Raw genomic sequence first — 23,566 nt, 5'->3', positions numbered from 1 at the left:
TACTACAACATTAGACTTCTGTAATATTATTGTGCCTAAAGCTTAATAAAATACAATTTTGTATTCTGAATAGGGCTCTGATACTTCTATTGTAGCTGTGTCACAAATTTTAAATTCAGTTTTAAGTAACAGCAAATCTAATCTTATTACACTTTTTTTTTCCATATAAATATTTTTATTAACTCTATTTACTAATGTTTGCGTCTCACATTCAGTACAACACTGAGCATGAGAAGAGAACACAAGGCTTACTTAATGAAAACCTCTTGTAAATGGACATATGTTAACTTTTCCGGTAAAAAGTAGAAGACATGGCCCTTGATTTTGATGATTTTAAAAGAAATAACCCTTTTCTTTACTGGTTACTGCTCAGATCAGCATGAGGTTCTGCTGGTTGACATGTTGGACTGCAAACTAACTGGGTCATTTAATAATAAGGATCTGGACCTTAAAATAAATGTATTTTTTGGCTCTGTATAAGTGGTGGAGCACACCTATGAAGTGTGTGTCCCTCAGAAATGACCCGCTGCCAAATACTTCAAACCAGAAGTTTCATAAGGTTTCCATGATCTCTCAGGGTTTCAGATCTTTTTGACAGCTTTGTCAAAACATGTTCCAAAATACCAGTTAAGCAAACAAACAGAAAACTTAGAGAAGTATGCAACTGTTTTGAAAGTATACCATGCCTGAGCCAACTGAGAACAGTAGTACAGTAAATCTGGACATATTCCTCAGTGGTAAAATTAGGAAGCATAGGAAGTACAGCATTATGTCCTTTGGGGATGTGACTGTGATGCAGAACCACTGCCCCAGCGTGCCACCTTGCTCCTGTCGCTGTGATAATGCTGCAAGTGAGCGAGGTGCCCTAGTGATCTACTTTTCTCGAGTCTCTAGCTAATCTGGGGAAGAGTTTTCTTCACATCTGTTAATGTGGAAAGACAGAGCCAGATGATGTATGTATATCAATATTGTAGAACACATGTGGGTTCTCCACTGCTACTCTCTTTTTCCCTCAAGCAAGCAGTAGTTCTCGCAGCTGAAGCTAAATCAAAAAGTTTGCATCTCTAGGCCAGAAGGAGAAGAATTCTCTATAAATCTTGGGATTTTCACTTGTTGACCTCCTCAAAGCCAGTATCTCTAACCTCAGCAGCAGCAGTCCTGGAATCCAACACTGAATTTGGGGCATTAATGGAACTCAAACACCTCATCCTTTTTGACAGCCCTGATGTAATCTGGGTAGATCCTCAGAACTTTTAGGCAGGAAGCATCCATTTTTACCCAGACTAGAAGTATAACCCCTTCCACATATACCAAAATCGTTGAGTCCATGTCTGGTTAAATGCTTCTGTTCAGTTGCAATAAACCTTGCAGCAGTCCTTCAGAAAGTTAGGCCTTTAAAATTGTGGCTGTCCAGCAAGGGAGCTGTGATATTATTATTAAACCTTGAGGATATGCCAGAGTAACCGAGGCTTGAGAGTTTCTGAGGCTTGTCCTATAGAGCCCACATTTACTAAAGTCTTATTAGACTCTAGTTAATTAGAAGGCATTGCAAACATGCTATTTTTACAAGGACCTTAGTTGCTACTATTGTCAGTTTATAATAGTTTATAAAAAGTAGTTTTACTGTGGAATACAAGCCTTGTTGTCCTGTGGTTTTCATCCTTGCAGTTGTGCGTACTTGTGTTCAATCTTTGGTTATAGTTTCCCCTGTAACTGGGCATGTTTAATGGTATTCTCCTAATGAATCCTTTGGTATGTTCAAATAGTTTTAAACTGCATTTTACAGTGGGAAGAGCAGCCTCTTCAAGCAAGGGGATCAGAACTATTGCAGCTCTGAAGGCTAGGGGAGGTTTTCTATGAAGTGGACTGGGAGAAAAGCGAGTCAGGAGAAATTTCAGTTAGAAGAAAAGTAGGGGTAGCTGTGGAAATGTTGAACTTTATGTGGATGCTGGCCTGAGTTTGCTTGAATTATAGTTTTGTATTTAGTATAGTGAGTATATAGTATAGTGAGTATTTATATATTCCAATGTGAGTATTTCTTCCACGCCATAAGCACCTCATGCTTATAAGAAATCAGCTTTTTACATGGGAGTGAAGAAAACTGATCCCAAGAAATCCTGCAAATAAACCTTTAGTAGATGAAAAATACTGCCTTTACTATCACTTGGCCCAGGAATTCCGTAAGGAATCATTTATATTACTGAAGTTTGATGTTGCTGTCACTCTGTTTTTCTTTAAGAATCAGAGAAATTGTGTGTTTATGGTTCTTGTACCTGTACTTCAGAATTGTAGTATTAAGAACTTCTGTCCTTATTTTGGAGAGGTCATCCTTTAGGACTATGAACTCAATGCTATGTCCCTGTGAGGCCCTGAACAGGACGAATGGAAGTGATGAAGGGAACTGGTTTCATTGAGTTGTTATTGGAGTAGGGTGAACTTAGAGACTTTAAAAAAAAATCACAGAAAACTTAGAAAATCCTTACCATATATGTTTCCTTGAATGCAGACTTGTCTAGTCATCAGTTTAAATATATTCCAGTTTTCTGACATATAAAGAAAGATAACATTGATAAATTCAGGCAAGATAAAATGTAGGAGTTTTTTGAAAATCCAGACACTGTTGAATCTTGCCTCAGGTCTGAGACGATGCTTCTGATGTCATTCTGCAGATTCTGATTTTGTGCAGAACTGCTGTTTTCACTTCATTAGGTTGCAGTATAAGTGTACTAAGATTTGTAAAAACAAACAAACAAAAAACAAACCAAACCAAAAAACATAATTATTTTTTCAAGTCCTTTCCAAAAATTACATTACTTTCAAATAACATTACTTTCAAATAACATATATTAAAAAGCAAAACACCATTTCCCTTTTCTTGGTGATATCAGGTCTTCTGTGTTACCCAACTGCAGCAATATTGCTTTCACACTTAAAACTATTGATCTAAAATAATTTTTTTTTCCTGAGAGTGAATTTGTTTCCCTCTTTTGAAAATCTGTGTCATTGGATCAATCTTTCAGAAATTCATCTCTGAGAAATTCATCTCTTTGTAGCAGTGTAAATGAAGCTGGCATGATTTTGTCTTTACAAACATCGGTTGCGGTAGAGGGAACCCTCAATCTTGCAGAATTTCTTTCTACAATTTACCAGTTCTTTCTATCCTTTGAAACGCTGTCAGTGTATATAAGGGTATTTTGAAGAATGGGCTGAAATTTCAGGTCTAGAATCTATGATGATGAGCTGGAGTGTGTCAGTTGTGGTCATCCACTATGTAAAACGTAAACCAGGAGGCGGTTTACTGGTGTGCTCATCATCTGTCATCCACTCTGACTTAACCATGTTACTACAGCTACTGTCCTAACTATAAGGAGCAATCAGCAAAGAACAAAAACAAGACCACACAAAACTTTGTCAGTACTCCTGACAAAAACTGCAACATTTAAATTGGGATTTAAAACGTTAAATTGGGATTTACAATGTTTGATTTCTTCATATTGTCAGATGTGAAGAAAAAAAAAAGCCATCTGACAACCACCACCAAAAAAGGTGAATCCAAATCAAGGTGTTGTAACAATAAAAGCAGTTAAAACGGTTTGCTCTGTGGCTGATATTTGCTCAGGGGATTCTCCTAATTCAGAGATTTGCAGATTTGCACTGTGAATGTTTTATACTCCACAGATTTGAAGGAATCCTAAAGTACCTAGACTTATTTTTGCTTATAGGAAAGCTGATAGTGCAGCATGAATAACACCAGAGAACACTGCAACTGTGTGCTTAAGGTGAGGTTGAACTGGGGGCCTCTGAGCCTTTCAAGTACCCCAATCTGAAATCGAAAAGTAAAAAGAGACAGGAAGCTTTAAAGAAATCTGTCAAACTTCAGGGGCTGTTCACAAAAATGCCAGAACTATTTGAGGGAAACTTCATAGTCCTTGCTGCAACTTTCCAGTATTTTTCTATTGCTCTGTTACAGTCACGTTGCCAACAGGGTGCACTGAAGTCCACTAGATGGAGCCAGGATGATTTTGTTATGATATTACCAAACCACTATTTCAGATGATTTACCTGTCTACGTTTTATTGTACTTGAGGAAAGGGTAACTTAATGCCGTTTTTTTTTTTTGTTTTGTTTTTTGTGAAACATTCTAATCTGCATGTCATCTACTTGTCATAGTTGCCGTAGAGTTTGTTCGTTCGTGCCCCAAATCCCCAAGAAAAGAGCTTTCTGCTGTGTAATGCAATTGTCTGAGGCAGACAGAGCATGACAGAGCATGTCAGCAGTGGCAAACTTACACATAACAACCAGGGAAGAATTGGGTGGCTTTGTTTGTCAGGACTAAATTGTCTTTATAATTAGGTAAGAGTTTTTGAAAAGTCCATTAGTGGTTAGCTGCTAACTGATATCCTGGCATGGTTCGGCTATTGGTGTTCTTCAAGATACAGTCCTGTTCTCACTTTGTTTGCATCCTCATGTGTTTCCTAACAAAAAGAAGTATTTGAGACTGGAATTAATATATATATATTATACATATATATATATATATATATATATAGAACAAAACCCACAAAACTTTATTTCATAAGTAACTTCATTTTTCCTTCAAGAAATGTGGTTGTTCTCTTCAGCATACTGATAAGTAATATATACCTGACTGTGCTAGGTGTCACTAAATTTGTTGCTTTTCAACTCTTTTTCTGCTTTTCTGTTTTGAAATTTATTAAGCTGAAGTACATTTATTTCTTTTTAATCTTAGATTTTTCTGTCAGTGTTACTTGTGACAGCATCTCATGTAGAAATAAGATGTGTACATCCTGAATTCTTCTCACAGTGAAGCTGTCTTAACATGGAATTTAGTGTAGGTTTCTGGCCAGAAAATGTGTCTTAGTTTCTCAGCTGAGCTTTGCAGCCTGCACTGAAAGCTGTGCTGCTGTGACTACATTGCAGCTAGAGTCTAGGCAGCATTTTTATGTTAAATTGAAGAATGTTTATATGGGATTCAATACAGCAGCAACTGCTTTCTAGGCATCTTACCATTCTGTTACATTTTACTAGAGTTGAATCTTGCATTTTTTTCAGACAACTTCAGTAGTGAGTAATGACACAGAGGATATAAATGGTGTGGTTCTGTTGACTTCAATTCAGTGACATCTTTATACAGACCACAGACTTATTGTGGCCTGCCTCTGTTCTTGGCCTCTTGTTGATGATGATGTCGTGTCTTGCAGTAGTAAATAACATGTAAATGCTTTGTGTGATTCATTTTCAGAACAGCCTACATACATTAACTAATGAACATGCTCAGCACATTTTTTGCTGTAGATCATTCAATATTTTTATTAGTTGGTTCTTAAATAAAGCTGTGAAGTGATTACACAACTTTGAACACAAAGTTCAAAAATAACGTAACATAAATAATATCTAATTGAGACTTCAAGGCTACAAAAGTCTCAAAATCAATTTGCTGTAAGACATTTAAATATTATTGGATGTGGTACTTAGGGATATGGTGTAGTGAGTAACGTTTGTGGTAGGGGGACAGCTGGACCAGATGATCTTGGAGGTCTTTCCCAAGCTTAATGATTCTATGATTCAGTAAGAAATTTTGTGATGTAAAACAACTTGGGGTTGTCATTTGGATGATTTCAATTACAAGTTGGAACACAATACTTTGTGTGAACTAATTATTATAAAAATATATAAGAAAACCAAGACAATCCTCTAATTATCTTTCCTTAAAGACATGCTGGATTTGTGAGAGAAAATGTTAGAGTTAATGACTTTGCCATAAAGCTGTGGAAAATTGGTAATTCTAGTGTCTGTTATGTTACCTTACTCCAGCCATGACTGTGTATTATATTTTTCTACCCAAAATTTGGCTGCTTTTCCTCCATCATAAACTTTTAATCCATCAGCAGCAGTTGCTCTAATAACAGTCTCAACAGAGAAAATTCTTCTCTGAAGAAGAATTCTTCTCGCTTTGTTGGGTTAAAAATTGGCTGGATAGCCGGGCCCAAAGAGTTGTGGTGAATGGAGTCAAATCCAGCTGGAGGCCGGTCACTAGCAGCATTCTCCAGGGCTCGGTACTGGGGCCGTTCCTCTTCAATATCTTTATTGATTATCTGGATGAGGGCATTGAGTGCACCCTCAGTAAGTTTGCAGATGACACCAAGTTAGGTGCGTGTGTCGATCTGCTCGAGGGTAGGAAAGCTCTGCAGGAGGATCTGGATAGGCTGCACCGATGGGCTGAGGTCAACTGCATGAAGTTCAACAAGGCCAAGTGCCGGGTCCTGCACCTGGGGCGCAATAACCCCAAGCAGAGCTACAGGCTGGGAGATGAGTGGTTGGAGAGCTGCCAGGCAGAGAAGGACCTGGGAGTGATGGTGGACAGTCGGCTGAATATGAGCCAGCAGTGTGCTCAGGTGGCCAAGAAGGCCAACGGCATCCTGGCTTGTATCAGAAACAGTGTGACCAGCAGGGCTAGGGAGGTGATCGTCCCCCTGTACTCGGCTCTGGTGAGGCCGCACCTCGAGTCCTGTGTTCAGTTTTGGGCCCCTCGCTACAAGAAGGACATCGAGGTGCTTGAGCGGGTCCAGAGAAGGGCGACGAAGTTGGTGAGGGGCCTGGAGAACAAGTCCTATGAGGAGCGGCTGAGGGAGCTGGGCTTGTTCAGCCTAGAGAAGAGGAGGCTCAGGGGCGACCTTATTGCTCTTTATAAGTACATAAAAGGAGGCTGTAGAGAGGTGGGGGTTGGCCTGTTCTCCCACGTGCCTGGTGACAGGACGAGGGGGAATGGGCTAAAGTTGCGCCAGGGGTGTTTTGGGTTGGATATTAGGAAGAACTTCTTTACCGAAAGGGTTGCGAGGCATTGGAATGGGCTGCCCAGGGAAGTGGTGGAGTCACCATCCCTGGAGGTCTTTAAAAGATGTTTAGATGTTGAACTTAGCGATATGGTTTAGTGGGGGACTTGTTAGTGTTAGGTCAGAGGTTGGACTCGATGATCTTGAGGTCTCTTCCAGCCTAGATGATTCTGTGATTCTGTGAATTAAACAACCAAGCAGGTAAAAACAGTTGGACAGGAGAATTCAAGGAACTCAAGTTTATTTGCAGGGATGAGTAGGGATTAGCCTGTAACAATTACCTGCAACTTCTTTACAGAAGATTAAATGACATAGTGCGACTTACACTTTACTGGCTCAAGTGAAACAATGAGGCTTAACTGAACAATGATATTTATAGGAGAAAGCTATAAGCAACTTCCCAGTTCCTCAAGCATGAGTATTGGGAAAATGTTTAATGTTTTCACTACTGGACTTGGCATAGAGGACAGGAATGCAGTAATTAAATACATCGGTGACACAAATTTGGATAATTATCAGTACAGAGGAGGAAAGAGATAGCATGTCATAAGAAAGTGGATTATCTTGCAAACTCCAGTAGTAAAAATGGACTAGATTAGGCAGCACTAAGCGTAAAATTAGGAATTTAAGGACTAATAAGAATTTCTACTCCTAACTAAAAGTCCTTTTATTGTAAATCACTGAAAACAGTATGGGAGTCTAGGATGTGCTGAAAGTGGGTTAAATCCTTTTCTTTCCTGTGCCTGTAGGTACAGAGCAGGACTGCTGGGATGATGGTGTGTGTGACTGGAAGCTAAGGCTGCAGTACTCCAGGCCAGGGACACCTCTGTGGACCAGACCTGCTCGACACCCCTCAGTTCCGCTTTTCATAGTTATGTGACTGTGTCTGAGCTGCTTATTAGAAACAGTTCTTGCTCCGTGCTGTTCCCTGCACTGTGTGCTTGGCACCTGGCCCTCTGACAGGGCTACGTCTTTCTGGGATAGGCTTAGCCCAAAAGAGCCACATCTTGCAAAAACTGAAGGGTTTTTATGGGTATGCGATTGGTCTCTTCAGACAATTTCTCTTCAGAAATACCAGGCAGCGAGCACAGAGAGAAAAGAGCTATTTAAACTCAGTGACGCTGGTATAAGAATAAAGAGTAATAAAAGTAGCTTGGAATAAATGAACACTGGAAATTAAAAGGCATTCTCTCCACTGCAGCATTAAGCCTTGGAAAAGCATTTTGATAGATTCTGGCCTCATTATTTCTAGCTAATTTTATGTTGGAGCTTTACTAAGTTGTAAAGCTGCCTGATGCAGCAGGCACGTGGAATCACTGCACAAGGTCTCTTTAAATCCAATATTCTTATTAAATGAGCTTAAATTGTAGCTGAGAAGAATGGCAGCAAATGCATGCTCAGTTTTTTTCCTTGAGATTGTTACAAATTTAGTATTGGTGCAGTTTGGTCAACTATACATTTTCTATATGTTACATAATTATGCAAGTTTCCAAAGTTAAAGGAAGACCATCTAGAAATGTGTTGTAGATTCTGTTCATTTATAGCAGGTTTATTTCACAAAAAAACACCACACTTATTTAATGAGCCCTCATGGCTCTCTGGGGTACTGTAAGGGCTTACATACTCAGCTTTGGAAGCTGTGCAGCTGGGACATAACACTTGCTAGTGTGTACTATGACCAGATCACACCTGGTTTCACATCAGCCATTTCCTCACTGGACGTTTTTCCACCGTCTAGTTCCTTATGAAATCATGAAAGCTCATGAAAGAATTGTTTATCGTCTGTATGGCTCTGCAGGAATTACATGCTATTTCCATTGGAATTGTTCAGAAATGTTTCAGACTCAGCAGTGTACAGATGTGCCTGTGCCATAACGAAAAAGGCAAATTAGTGCCTGTGCAGATCTTTGACAACACGAGTTATTTTATATATGAACTTCTTATTTTTATGCAGTCTACTTTAGAAAAAAAGAGCATGCTTATGAAATATCTTTGACTTATGTTAACCCACCTAAATTAGCATTCCAACTTAAAATTTCTAGTTGTTAATGTTGTGCACTTGGAGAGGTTTGTTACATTTTTAAAACACAAATATTTTTTTCCTAGTCAGGTGTCTTATTCCCTTATTTTACTCTTAGACAAAAAGAAAATTTATGAAGGAAATTGTTTTTATATGCCTTAAAGGTAGTAAAAAATTGGTAAAACAGAGATGACCCATCTCATTACAATAATTAATACAGCATTATTACAAAAAGTGAGTATACCTTTTATAACATTGTAGTCATGATTTTGTTCTCTTCTATGCGTAAAAAAATAGCCACATAACTATATATTGTATCAAAAGCATGCACAAGCAATGTGCCAACTTTATGCTGACTCAGCTGTTTGTGACCATCGTAACTCTTCATACATAATATATCCATTATCTGCAAAAAATATTTGTACAAATACATATATTCTTTAAAATTTATGTAAAGATGCTAGTCTCATATTAGTATTGTAAGCTTTCCCAATTTTATTAAGTACTCTTGGAATCCATGAAGGTATTTAATACATTTTTGAGGAATATGTGTCCATGGGGCAGGTGTAAACAGCCAAATGAATCATTATGAATATAGGGCCAATAAAAATTACAGTAGTTTTGGCAGTTGGCCAGACTGATTTTAACTTTATTACTTGCCTGAAAGTGAAAGACAGTACCATAGCACAGACTAGTGGCATAAGAAAACGTTGAAAAAATAAGTTTTTTATCAATTCTTTTATAATAGTCACAAATTCATAATCTTTGCTCGTGTAATATACTTCATTGAATGAATGCATTAATTTCACTGAAGGAAGTAGTGTTACACAAAGGATGAAGGCATCCCACGTGTATAGTTGAATGGATAAATGGTAAAATACAGCCTCTGTTTGCTATTGTGCAGCAGTAGAAGAAGCTAGTATGCAGTGTCAGTAATGTTGCTGATTGTTTTGTAGAGGTTATGAAATCTTGCAGATTCATTTGGCTTTGTAAGAGAAGCAATAAAATTGATTGGCATCAAATAAAAACTAAAAAGTCTTTAAGAAAAATTTCCCAATACCATACCAACTACGAGGAGTTTCTGTTCTCAGTTGCAATTAAATACATCCAGAATAGTTCTGCTGACCTTAAAACAGTTATTTGGGATTTTTTTTTTATTTGTTAGGAAAAGAATTACAAAAATGCAGTTGGAAGTGGTCATAGAATCATTCAGTTTGGAAGGGACCTTGGGATTCCTCTAGTCTAACCTGCTTCTCAAAGTAGGATTGACACTGGAAAACAAGAGAGACACTGTTTTAAGCTTCAAAAAAGAATATATACATGGAAAGAAAACACAGGAAAAGGAAGCAAGATTTCTTTGAAAAAAAAAAAAAGGTAGAATGCGATGACTTGTCTGTATGGCGAGAACTGTATAATGAAATGGAAAAGTTTCTGCTTTCTGTTTGAGCATAAATTAGGCACGATCTATTCCATGCTCTCCAAAATAAGCAGTTAATGTTTTTAAAATCTTCCTAACTACAAAACATCTTGACCTGAACCTTTAGAGGGATGTCGCAAGAGATGAACCCTGAATGCTCCAGCTACTGTGAAAGCCCCTACACTTTCCAGAAATATGAATGCTGGCTATTTATAGAAGATGCTGTAAGTGTTGCACAGTTTTAAACAGTTGTAAGCAATTGCTTTCATTAAAAAACAAAGAAAATACCAACCCAAAACAACAACAAAAGGATAATAGAATTAAAAATTTTAAAGGAAGCACCTTGTAGAAATGAATAATAACTTTCTCTCACCAGTAATGGATATTAGTAGTCTTAGCTGTAAGAGAGAATCCAGATTTCAGATTGAGAAAAAAAAAGTGAATTATTGTGTTTTAGAGCAAACATGATCCATTTTTGATAGTGTACAGAACCAAATAGATAGGATTTAATATTTTAGCTAACTTCAAGAAGTCTTCTATTTTAATTCAAAGAGCTTTGAAACAAACTATTCTTTTAACCAAGAGTTCTAAGAAGTTTTACTTCTGAACGACAATTAATATTGGAATCAAGTGCTTTTGGTATTTTACTGGGGAAAAAAATGTGTGACTGAATGTATTTGGAAACAAACCAATGTCCAGAAGAGCAGATCGATCATATTTTCTAGCGAAACAATGTTCAAAGGGTTCTTGAAGTCCCTGAATCAAGACAACCATTGATTAAACAGGCAAAATAGGGAAAGCTCATCAGAAATTGGGACTAGAGGTAAGGAAGATATCAATGGGCTTATGGTAGGGCCACATCAGCAGAAGACACAGGTTTGCTGTGTAATTGTAACTTCAGTGAGTGTGCAGAGGAAGCTGGCTCATATTGCACACTGCCAAGACTGATTCAGCAGTGTCTACTCCAAGGCAAAGCAGTGGAGAGGTGGAAGTATTTCTTCCTCAAAAAATTTCTGTGGTGTAGGGTGGCTTCAGACATTGCGCTTCCTCCCTGTTGTAATCAAGCTGTTTTGCAGACAGACTGATGCACTGAAAAAAAGGAACTAACTTCAGTATGTCGGTAAATGTGATTAGTTGTCTCCATGCTAGGGTCAAGCAATGAGTTTTCTTACTCTTCGTTTCCCTTCCCCTTCCTTTCAATGCTACGTTCTTGCTACTTTTGAGAATGTTTAGGAAATGGTACACATCATAATAGCTACATATTTTTAAACCACGTGAATTTTGGGGAAATTATCTAGCAAGAAGCACAGCAGTTAATATAATGCTAATATATTGCCTGCTTCTGGCAAGGACATGCATGTTAAGAGAGCTGGTAGGAATAACAAGTCTTACTCTTCTCTAGAAGTTTTACTACCCTTCCAGTATGATTTTGGACCTGTGCACACCTGTAATTCGAAGTAATATTCTGAAGGCTAATGAAGATTTAGGGTCTTAGACTGTAGTATCTGAAGTATCAAACTCAGGCTGATGTGTAATCAAATATACTGTGTCTTTTAATAAAAACTTCAATGCAGTAAGACTTCCATTTTGCTCTCGGAAGATATGTTGGGACATCTATGCTTTAATAATACACATAATATAGCATTTTGTGAGGTATCTTTTTTTTTTTTCCACATAATTTTCTGATGCTATTAAAAAGACTGTGATACTGTATCATTTTTTATTAAATTACCCATTTTTGGTTGAAAATGTATTGAAATATGATTTTTCTATACATTTCTTTTCCCTTCTAATGGGTTTACAATGTGTAATATGTTATGAAGAGTTTCAACTGATGAACAAATATGTAATGTTTTTATTTAGGACAACACAAAGGAGTAGTTTTTCTTGCCTTAATTATGTCCAACATGTAGACACTCAGTGGCTGATTATTTGGTTATTGCAGGTGTTGCAGAGTTTGTTTTTGTGTGCTTATGGAAAAAAATAAATAGTACTAATACTGTGTAATGAAAGCTTTTGGGGAGAGCATGCTGTAGAATAATCTTGTAAAAAGTGGTGAAGAAATACCGAAATAGTTAGAACTTGTCTGTTCTGTGTGTAGAATTAATCGTTGTGAACTTCAAGCAGATGGAGGGTTTGAAGCAAATCTGTCTGATCCCAATTCAGAATGTCTTCTCAAAAAAAAAAGTGTTTTATTAAAAAAAAAAAAGATTTTTGTCTTAAATTAAAATGAGAGTTAATGTCAAAATGTCAGGCTAGATGTATTTTGTGTGATTCTTTTCACTCTTTGCAGGATAAATGAAAAGGTATTCAGCAATTCTTAGCCTAGGCACTAGGTGGTGGTTCAGGCTTTTGTATTGAAATGTGGATCAGCCTCGCTCGCACTTCAGAATCTAAATTTACTTACCGATTAGAGCTGTTGAAAAGCACATTTTTGTCCTTCTTTTGCTTTTAAAATCAGTGGTAAGAATTGACCCCAAACTGCAACAGTGATGTTTGTGTGCAGAGTGTGTTCCTAACTTACACTTTGAATTCCTCGGGGTGGTGGTGAGGAGTTTTAGGAGTGGGCGCAGGAGGCAGTGTGCCCCTGCCAGGCTGCAAATCCCTTATGTAAGGGAAGGGCCTTTTGTAGGTACTGCTGTGGAGGGGAAGCTTTTGTGGATCTTCTTTGCAGATATGTCAAAAGGCATTCATTAAGCACGGGATCCACTCATACAGTTTCCCTTTCCCCTCTCTGCTCTATTTCCATCCAAAGTCACCCAAAATCCTGCTGGGGGCTCGGCAAGGTCAGAGCCACTCCATGGGGTCTGGGAGCTGCTGAGCAGCTGCCCCAGAGGCGCATGGTGGCAGGAGAAGTCCTGCCCTGGAGGATGCCACCTTGCTCCCGGTGCTCTTACACCCATGGCTGCCATTCAGCTGGGGGGTCTGTGCTGTAAATTACCAGGATTTTTTCTGTTGAAGCAATGCTTCTACACACGGTGAGATGGAGAAGTCATTTGCGCCCTGTAGTGGAGGAGGGCTCGAATTTGGTGGTGCACACTGACAGCACGTAAATTTCTGTGCCTGTGCAGCACTTACCATGGGCTTTGTGATTACTTGAAGCTAAAATTATAACTGCTTGGGTCAACACTATGGAAGACTGCATGTTGGACCACATTGTAAATTAAGCTTCAGGAGTGTTAGCTGTGTGCATTATGAAACACTCTTTAAAAAGGCAGAAAAAAATCTGCAAAATACATAACTGCGTGTGTTTCCATGGTCTGGCTTTGGAATACCTTAAGCACTTTTTTCTTTTTTAAATTATTCCTTCTGTTTCATGAGGTGCTTTCAGCATAAGTGCCCACATTTTTTCCTGCAGGTCTGACCCAGTTACTTTGGTTGTCTGTAAGAAACGTTGCGTGATGGGAACAGCTGGAACCAGTTTGACTTCAGTAGGGCCCGGGCTGTAACATTGCCCATGTTCCATAACCTGTCACTGACAGACAGTGAGAAACAGCTTCCAGGCTGTAGATGGAAATGAAAATACCAGGTGATGTTGTAGATAACTGCAGCAAAGATAGGTATAGCATCTTTGCCCGGGCACTGGGCTTGTTGGAACTGTTATCAGAAAAAGCTTGCTTGTTTCATCCAGGTCTCGTGGCCCTGCCAATTGCATTGCTGTGCTCTGATGTACATCGCCACCTACCCAGCTTGGCAGCAGCCGAGATTGATATTGAAACAGATCACTAATTTTTGTGTGTCACGGGGAAGAGGTTAGATCAGGAGTGCTCTCGTGATTCTGCTTTTAGAGGAGATACTAAATCCTGTTCATTCAGGAAGACCTATCAGTTTGTAGGGTACAGGAGGATAATACCGTTTGTCCTGGAGTGCATTGTCCCAGGAGAAAATGGATGACAAGGACATAGTTGCTCAAGTGTTTAGACTGTGATACCTAGTTTTTGTGACATTTTAACACCTACCAATACAGGAAAATAATACAAAAAGCTTTCAGGGATTTTGTGCTGCAGTGAGTCAAACTTTATGTATTTTTATACTTAAATAATTGTTTTGAGTCTGCTCCTTTCATTACACTGACACACAGGTGGAAAGTCTCTTTCAGTGGTGTGCGGAACAAACAGAAATGCTAAAGGCTTTTAATTGTTATGGACTAAGGAGGGTGAAAATACTTCTGTCTTTTGTGCTGAAATTCTACTTCAGAGCTTTTATTTACTTTCTAACATAATTATTAGGAAAAGGAAAACAGAGTTGTTGTGCCATTAGTATTTGAATGATGGCCAGACCTGAAGCATATGCAACATTGACCTTTCTTCTGGGGAGATGTAGCCTACTTCAGACAGCCAGCTACTTGGGCAGCCTCTCCTTTTACCCTGTCAGTGCTTGGATAGCTCCTTCTGCCTTGTGGAAATCAGCTGACTTGACTACTCCAAGGTGGGCACTAAAAAGTGAGGAGGGATGGGGCACGCTGCCACTGGCGAGCAGTGCCTACTCCTCCTACCCCCACCTGGCAGTCTGTGAGCTCGAGTAGGAGCTCTGTACTCCAGTAGCCTTCTGTATGAAGCTTTCACCAAAACATTTTTGGGGAGACTTAATGAGACAGCATGGCCCAGATTTTCTATTAGGTAACTTACTGGAGAATAAAAGTAAGATGCAGCTTGCAGCTTCTGAAACCTTTTGCAGTGGACTGAGCCAGGTGGGTTACAAGTTTGGAGACACTCCCAATGCGATTCAACCATCTAGCACTGTAAAGAATAACGAAGAGCTTTAACTTAAGCCATTGAATGTTCTGCACTGTAAATTTTTGAAAAAGAGGCAACTCGGGTGTTAGATTAGAACCAGAGGCTGAGTGTAGACAGTGAAGGAACATGGAGTTCCAAAGTGATATCATTTTGTTTGGGAAATAAGACAAAAAGTACATAAAGAACATAAAGAACCAAGTTAAGGCTAAAAAAAATTAAATTATAGGGTGATGGACTAAACTTGTGGTAAATTAATTTTAAATACAATAAAAATTTTAAGATAACATCCTAAGCAATTTGAATATGCCATTGAATTAATAGCTCGCCTCTTATATTTTATTCATTACATCCTGATATATTTTAGTGTCATGTAAGAATTGAATGTGAAATTAATTTACAAATAATTGGCATTGGCAGTTTCCTGTGCTGTCACATGGCTAAGGTGAGCAGACACAAAAGCCTTGCAAATGAGTACATTTCTGAATATTAAAAATCTCATCACTAAGTGTAGGATCTCACAACTGGGAAGTTATAATAATTTTAACCATTTAGCAAGCGTACAGTGAAAGCTAATTCTTGGCTATGAGATGGAGAGGCTCACCACCATATGTATTGTGCTACTTTATTTATAAAATGATTTTAATTTGCAATAGGTTTGAAAATCAAGTCACGTCTTGAAGTCAGCTTCTTCATGTGAATAGAAAATACAGACCACAGCAGAGTCTTTTGGTGTATTATGAAGTTACTTGTTGCAAATGAGCAAAGAATCTGTTCCAAAGTTCCATACTCTGACTTATTAAGAAAATGGTTTAATGAATAAATAATACAAATGTTTAATTAAGTTTTTATCCCTTCATTTTTTTCTGTCGTCCTCAGCCTTTAGTCTTTATTTTCAAATTTTACATTTGATGCCATTGGAATGCCAGTTGGTAGATGCTTTTCCTTTGTCTGCTGTCTGTGGCTTTCCCCTGTATTGTAAATGTTGAAGCAAAGGTAGAATAAAATTATTTTTCTGTTTATATATATTTAAAAAAAAAATCTTCCATGGTCGTACAGACATGTTGTGCTGTAGCTAAACTATTGTAATTATAACAGAAAAGTTAAAATAGTATTATTTATACTTTGATCAGTTGATGCATACTTGATAAAAGCTTGTATACAGTATTACTAGCTAACAGATTTTCTGTTTAAATATGTCTGAACAGGTAATGTGGGTATGTAACTTGTGCCGAAAACAACAAGAAATCCTCACAAAATCCGGAGCCTGGTTTTATAACAGTGGATCAAACGCGCCACAGCAGCCTGACCAAGAAGGTATCAGAGGTCTGCGGAACGAGGAAGCACCTCAAGAGAAGAAAGCAAAGCTGCAGGAGCATTCGCAGTACCAAGGTCCGCCAGGTGACATATCCACACAAGGTTTGGACAAAAGTAGATCTCAAGGGCTCACCAGACAAGACTCGATTAAGAATGGTTCAGGAGTAAAGCACCAAGTAACAAGCGACACACCATCAGACAGGTAAGAAAGTGTTTAGTATTTTTACTGAAAAGATCTGTTGAATTTATGGGACAAATGTATTTTTTTCTTTTTGAGCTTTAATCTTGTTTTTATTCTGTAACCTATAAAATCCATTTTGGGCATTTTGAAACAACCCTAAGCAGAAGCAGCTGAAGAGCCTCTTATTGTGTTCAGATGGTCATAGACAATGTGTATTCTTTGCTCCTTCTCATAAAAAGAGTTCACGGAAAATGACAGTGGCAGTGTGACAAAGCCTGTCCACGTGCTTGCGACTTGCTTGAACCACAGTCATGCTGTACACATGTGAGTTTGAGGCCACTCACTTCATGGCTGAATTTTTGTAATCCAAAATAGGGTTCAAAAATGTTTTTTTGAAGGTTAATGGGTGATGATGAAATCTTTGAGTGGTGATCTGAGTATTTTCACTGTTTCTCAGTTTCTTGCTCTTAGTTCTTGTTATTAGAATCAATTTTTATTTATTTTTCGATGATTTGACTCAGCACTGGTTGAGTGGCTGTTTCAACAGTAACATAGTAGGACCTGGATTTGGCCAGAGGGTGGAGATGCATCCTCCATCCCTTTCCTGATGTGATTCTGCCAGAAGTCACCAGAAGGCTCTCAACCTCTGCAGCTGCACTTTACTGGAACACAGAAGTAAAACCTGTTATGTTAAATAAATTGAATTTCCTTCTAAACAAGACCAGACTAGAACTTGAAACATGTTGGGGAGGGGAAGAAGAAAGTCAGCTTGCTCACGTGTTTCCATGGAAATGATGTCCTCTCTCTCCAGAGGCCTTTACCTGACTTGGTATTTGGCAGCCAGAGCAGCATAATCTGGCAACCTTCTACTTGCTGCCCAGCCATAACCTTTTTAGCAATATTTATACCTCAAACTTGAAGCAAGTTAGACAGCTATAATATCTTTTGCAGCTAATACAATTAAAATCATTTTCCCTCCACCTCACCTCTTGGATTCTACCATATTTCATTTCCTGGTTTTGGTTTTATTTGGGAACAAATTAAATGTAATTAATCTGGCCCTTTTTGTTTCACTTGTTCTGCCTGCTGCCCTTTGCTCCCATTTCAGCTGATGGGTTCAGTACCTGGTGGCTATGAGTGCTCCTCAGTTATTTGTGTGGTATCCAAGAAATACAGAACTAAAGCTGGCAGCTTAACTTCATGCTAAGGAGCAGGAGAGATGATGAGCCAGAGTCTGATTCTCTTTTTATTTATTTTTTTACTTAATTTTGCCTGGGAGATGGAATCATACATTAATGGGATGATAAAAAAAAAAATCAACAGGCTTTCTTGTTCTTAGCAATAAATTAACTCTGAAAGCTTTTTTATGTTATGTGTGTGTGCAAAGAGGGACAGAGGGTGATACAAACATATCGTTCGGATATGTAATATGTATTTACTCTAACATGGGCAGTATAAATTAATATTTATCAGCAGGAAGAATGGGGACTTCATGCCTGAAGTCAGAACCATTCTGCTAATTGTTATCAACACTGCTCAACAGAGTGCTCTTTCCAGGTTTATCCTCTTTCTGTTTTATTTTGATACTAATACTCGTGTTCCCTCATTAACACACGCAAGTATGCCTTGAGTATATTTCTGTGTGTTGCATGTGCTTGAAAGTCAGAGGGTCTGCTGAATAATTTTCTTGCCTAGTGTGCCTCAAGTTAACTGTCTTTCCTTTGATGGAGGTAATGAAAAGGGTTCCTGCTTGATGCCCAGTCATGAAGGGCTGGTTGGTCAAATGGGCTGTTAGAGGGCAATATCAGCGTCGTTGGGAGAGAGTAGCCTAAAAGTCAGAGATGGAGATGGGCCTTAAATTCCAGCCTCTATGGGCTGTCATGCCAACTCTGTTCTCAGCAGCAATACTGGGAAGGCTCACAATTTTACTACACCCTGTGGCTGTAAAGAAGTGAACATAATATATTATTATATTTCTACTGAAGTCATGCATAGAATATTTACCATAATTTATCATAATTTAAATGTTTATAAACCCATGTATATCCTGCTTATTATTATTGATCAAGTTAAGAAAACTTATTTTTGCCCTTTGAAAACTACCGTTGTCATCAAGCAGTTGTGCTCAACTTTTCCTAAAGGATTCTGTTTTATCAAGCCTTAGTTCCTGAATGCTTTGTGTTATGCTTTTTTTTTTTTGTTTGTTTGTTTTTTGTTTTGCTTTTTTAACAGCCAGTAGAAAAACATGTTATATGAAAGATTATCATGACAGGCTAATTTTAATTCTTACATTAAATGCAAAAATTGAGCTACTCTAGTATGGAGTAGAATCTGTTTATCTAGGTAAGCTAAACCTACGAGAAAAATGTGGCAGATCAAAATGATAATAGGGAACGACCAAGAAGTGAAAAATATTTTAAATGTTTTTTTTTTTTTTTTGTGTATCTTGCACAGTGTAAATAATGGAACTAAGTAGAAAATGAGAACTATATAATCTCTATTTTGTTTTTTGTTCCAAATACATTAATTTTGGCATCAAAATTAATGTCAAAAATTAAAAACAATAAACCACTTACAATAAATGTATCTCTAAGACTCCATATACTTCAGTTTTTCTGAAAAGCAAGGTAGAATGTCATAAAAAAAATATTTTTTTTGATCATCTATGTGGAAGCAGAACAAAATAAGGAATTAATTTACTGCTTCCCATTCAGCCACTTCCAGAAAAGTAGGGCTCCATCATGTGTAATGGTAACTTGGGAAGATAAATGCCATGACTCCAAATGTTCTGCCTTCTGCTTTCTTTCCCCCCATCTTTTATTGCTAAACGTGGTGTCCTGTGTAATGGAATATCCCTTTGGTTAGATGGAGTCACCTGGCCTGCCCACTTGGCCTGTCCTGTCCGGTCTCAGTTTCTTGTGCACCCTCAGCCTCCTCACTGCCAGGGCAGCATAAGCAGTAGAGAACTCCTTGGTGCTGTGCAAGCACTGCTCAGCAGTAACTCAAACATCAGTGTGTTATCAACGCTGTTCTGGTCACAAATCCAAAACGTAGCACGATATGAGCCACTATGAAAAATACAAACTCCACCCTAGCCAAAACCAGGACACTTGGTCATGTTCCCTGAATCCCAAGGACATCAGTGCCATTGCTGTCTATTCTTTACTTTTTTGTTTTGTTTTCCTTTTAAGTTTTACCATTCCCGAGTAGTACTTATATTTTTGTCCTGTTTTCTTTACTACTATTATTCTCTATTAACATAGTAGTAATTGTTTGAAGTGTTAGACTGGCCTTCTGTTCCCTTCCCAACAGCTCCATTTCCAACTGATAGATCCTAAACTGCTCAGACACACAGGTACTTGAATGTAGATCCTCTGATTGATCTGAAATTTGTTGCCTTAAAGCAGTTTGGGATGATTTCAGATTGCACATTCTCCAAGGATGTTTTTCTTACGTTGGACGTATTGCAGAGGAAAAGAGAAGCTATAAACGATTCAGCAGCAGGTTGCACTTAGCGCCAGCAGAACGGTTTTCCATTATTAATTTTTTTTCCTTGTCCATATCCAATATTTATAATCCGCCTTACGGTGTTGTTACAGCTTTCTGTGTTGCGAATCTTTGAAGAAGGCAGCGGCAGCAGCCACACCGTAAGATCTAGTGTTAATTTACTTTCAGTAATTGGCCATCCTAGGTGACAATGCCATAATTTGTTTTGCGTGGAGATTTTATGCTAAGGGCAGTTAAGAAGTCACCATACATCGTGGCTTTCATAGACTTAACCCTGTGAGCAGAGTATGGATTCTAATGTAGTATAATGCTAGGTGTTTTGAAAAGTGCCAAATGATGTGAATCAAAGAAATGCAAAATATTACTCTGTAATCCAGAGCCTCAGAAGGTCCGTTCTGAGGTCTGCTGTGCACAGATGGTGGATTTATGGCTGTATGCACTGCAGTTCTTTGATTTGTATGATCCAATTTCACATTAATTCTGGATTACACAAAGGGCCCTCTTTATTTTATTTTGATAAAAAGCACTCCCATACTCTTATTGTCCCCAAGATCTACATTACCCATTATTCAGTAAGCTTAGTTTTATTTCTAGCAACAAAATGGTCTGAATAGGCGTAGCCTTCTTTCAGTCGTTTTATAGCATGTGAAATGGCTGATTTCTTCATTCCTCAGCCTAAACCAAGGCAAATGTTTATAATGTCCTATTAAAATGTGTGTAACGTCCCATTAATAAAAGCTGGGGAGCAGGGAACCTTAATGCTTTTTCCTGTGCCATTCTATTTGCCTGAATTGTTAGATCTGCAGGTGATGTTCCCATGTTTGAATTGTGTGGTAATTATTTTTCTTGTGTTTGGTAAGATCAGTTTTAAAGCCATTTTAGTCATTTTCCAGATCTGACTTTGTTTAGTTGTTTAAATCGTAAATCTTGTGTCAAATTCCAGATGTGTTGATTTGTATACAAACTCTTTCCTATCTGTCTGGCCATTCACACTCCTTTTGTGGGGATAGCTGTCTTGAAGTAGGGAATGAACCATGCATCTTCCCAGCAGAAGGTTATGGTCATGTAACTATTTCTAATCTCATGCCTGCCTGAAATGATATTATCGTAGTTCAGGCAGATGTGAATTAATTAAGATGTGAATTGATCAATTGATTTAATTTCCCCCAATACATCTTCATAGAATCCGAAATTCTTTCCAAAGTTTGAAAATGTTAACTTTTACTTTACAATATATGTTTTTATGCATTCTATTACTGAAAGATATGCTCTTCTCAGGGATATTTTTCATGAGATTCAATGTAAAAAATTGTGAAAATATTGCAGGAAAGTTCGTTTGCATGTTTTATGAGTCAAATTATTATGTTTGCTTCTATCAGAGGATGAGCCGTATCAAAAAAGAGAGTTGGTTCTTGGTATCTGTGAAGATCATGATCTGCGAGATCATGATTTGGAGCAAGACTAATGAACAAAGCTGCCTAAACCCTCTTCAGAATTGTAAGGATATGAGATTAAGTCACAAACAAACAAACAAACAAAATGAAAGGAAACAATAAATTGTGAGAGTGAGCAGCTGCAGAGTTGCACAACAGTAGTATCCATTTCCCAGGCCAGCAGGCAAAGATAAAATATATCTCTCTTCCCTTCTTTCAAAGATGCATGTGTGTTTTGGGGGTTCGTTTTCTATCTTCCCTATTCTTTATTCTCAGAAAAAATACAATTCTAGAGAAGTTTTCACTAACTATAGCGGCTTCAGGGGGTTCATTTTGTTCTGGGTGAGAACTGCAAACAAGATCATTGAGGTTGCTTGGATCCGGAGATGCAGGTTTTTCTGCATCTAATTTTTATGGAATATATACATGCATTTCCCACATATGGAGGTGTTTTTTCCAATGGTGGCAGAATGGAAATGGTCCACTGTGTCCCTTTGCTTCTGTTCTTGGAAGGAGTGCCAACGTGAGCCGGCAGCATAGGCTCTGTCTTTTGGGACTGCAACTGGGGATGTCAGGGTGTGAGCGGAGAGGAAAAAGAGACCAAAATAAAAGGGAGCAGGAGGAGAGAGGAAAAAGCAGGCATAAGCTAGCTGAAGAACAGCAAAGAGCAGCATGCATTAAATAACTGAAAATGTGTGTACATCTGTTTCACGTTGTATCTTTTACAAATGGCTTTTCATTAATTACTGAATTACGAACGGATGGTGCTGAGAACACCACTGACAGCAGGTTATTGCAAGTTAAAACATGATGCTGGCATGTGAAAGATCCAGTCATATTTCTTTCCATCAGGCTGAAAACTGTCCACTTTCCAACATTATCACTGTTTTTCTTGAGCAACCTACATACTTATGACACCACACGGTAGTGCAGCCTCTGATTTTGATTGTTTTATTTCCGAGTACCTGTGTTGAGAGCTCAGGTGTCTTAAGAAAAGCACGCAGTCTTCACTTGGAGCTGTGGAAACTAAGCATATTTGAAAGCACGCTCAAGTTTATTTTTCCACCTGCTGAACTATTTAAAGACTGTGAAAAATATAAAAAAAAAAAGTATAGAGACAATGTTTAAACTAAGGGAGTTGGTATCCAAGAGTTAGAGTGAAAATGCTATGTGTAGATTTCCACATGTTCAGATTTATCCATTAAGGACAACTGCATTTTTAAACTTTTTAGAATTCTTTATGTATGAATTAACTGACATAAATTTATTATTTTACATGGGTTTGGGCATCACAGTGGGAAAAATACACAATTGTTGAGAAAGCAAAATGATAGGCTTTGCCTTAATGAATGAACCTAATCACTTTGTGCAAGTATTTTTTAGGTGAGTTTGAAATTAAAACAATATTCCTTTCCATAGATAGGTACAGAGCTGTCACTGACTAACATGATGCAACACTTGGGCATTACAAATACCCCACAATATTTTGAATATATTAATTAAAGACTGAAGTTTTGAGATTGGAACTGCATCCACATAAGGTTTTACCTTTTGTCGTTCTTCTCCTGTTCCAGTAATTTTCTCCACTTTGATAGCCAGCCCCTGGCGTGGTAAAGTGAAACCAATATCAATCTCAAAATTTCAGTCTCAGTTTCAGAGTCAGTTTCTTCTTGCCAGACCTCCTCTTTTACTCATTTCATACCTCTGTGTACAGGTCTAGGGGCACAGTTCACCATTTTATGGCTATTCCAGTTTACAGGTAGAAACTAAAGCTACTTTTATTGACTGTCTAAATCTGGAACAGCATAAAAAGGAAATTAATATCATCTCTGGGCAGAGGAAGCGATAGAAATTTATGGGAAGGGAGCCAGAGAAAATGCGGTGCTTAATTATTGAAAAGAAGTACCTTGGGTCCAAAAAAGTCAGAAATCCCTCAGTGTATTAGTTAATGAAATAATTAGACACAACAAGGGATTAAGCTACACCTACTTAGGAGGATGAGTGAGGAGTTTGGTACCATCTCTAATGTCTGCGTGCAGAGGCTCTGTAAGAAGCTCCCGAGTGGTACTGATGCCAGTTCACAGCCCAGCGACAGCAGGCGTGC

At 38.2% G+C, this 23,566-nt stretch overlaps 1 protein-coding gene across 18 annotated transcripts in view; it reads left to right on the top strand.

Annotated features, from left to right (window-relative positions):
- The window catches only part of RIMS2 (regulating synaptic membrane exocytosis 2), a 450,137-nt gene that overhangs the window by 98,633 nt on the left and 327,938 nt on the right, over positions 1 to 23,566 (top strand). For all 18 annotated transcript variants that reach the window (XM_072034389.1, XM_072034391.1, XM_072034396.1 and 15 more), the window contains one exon: positions 16,233 to 16,543. In XM_072034389.1, coding sequence (XP_071890490.1) covers positions 16,233 to 16,543 — 311 coding nt within the window. The remainder of the gene's footprint in view (positions 1 to 16,232; positions 16,544 to 23,566) is intronic.

The sequence above is a fragment of the Anas platyrhynchos genome, chromosome 2 (assembly GCF_047663525.1).
Source record: "Anas platyrhynchos isolate ZD024472 breed Pekin duck chromosome 2, IASCAAS_PekinDuck_T2T, whole genome shotgun sequence".
NCBI classification, from domain to species: Eukaryota; Metazoa; Chordata; class Aves; order Anseriformes; family Anatidae; genus Anas; species Anas platyrhynchos.
This window is presented reverse-complemented; position numbering and strand designations above follow the sequence as displayed.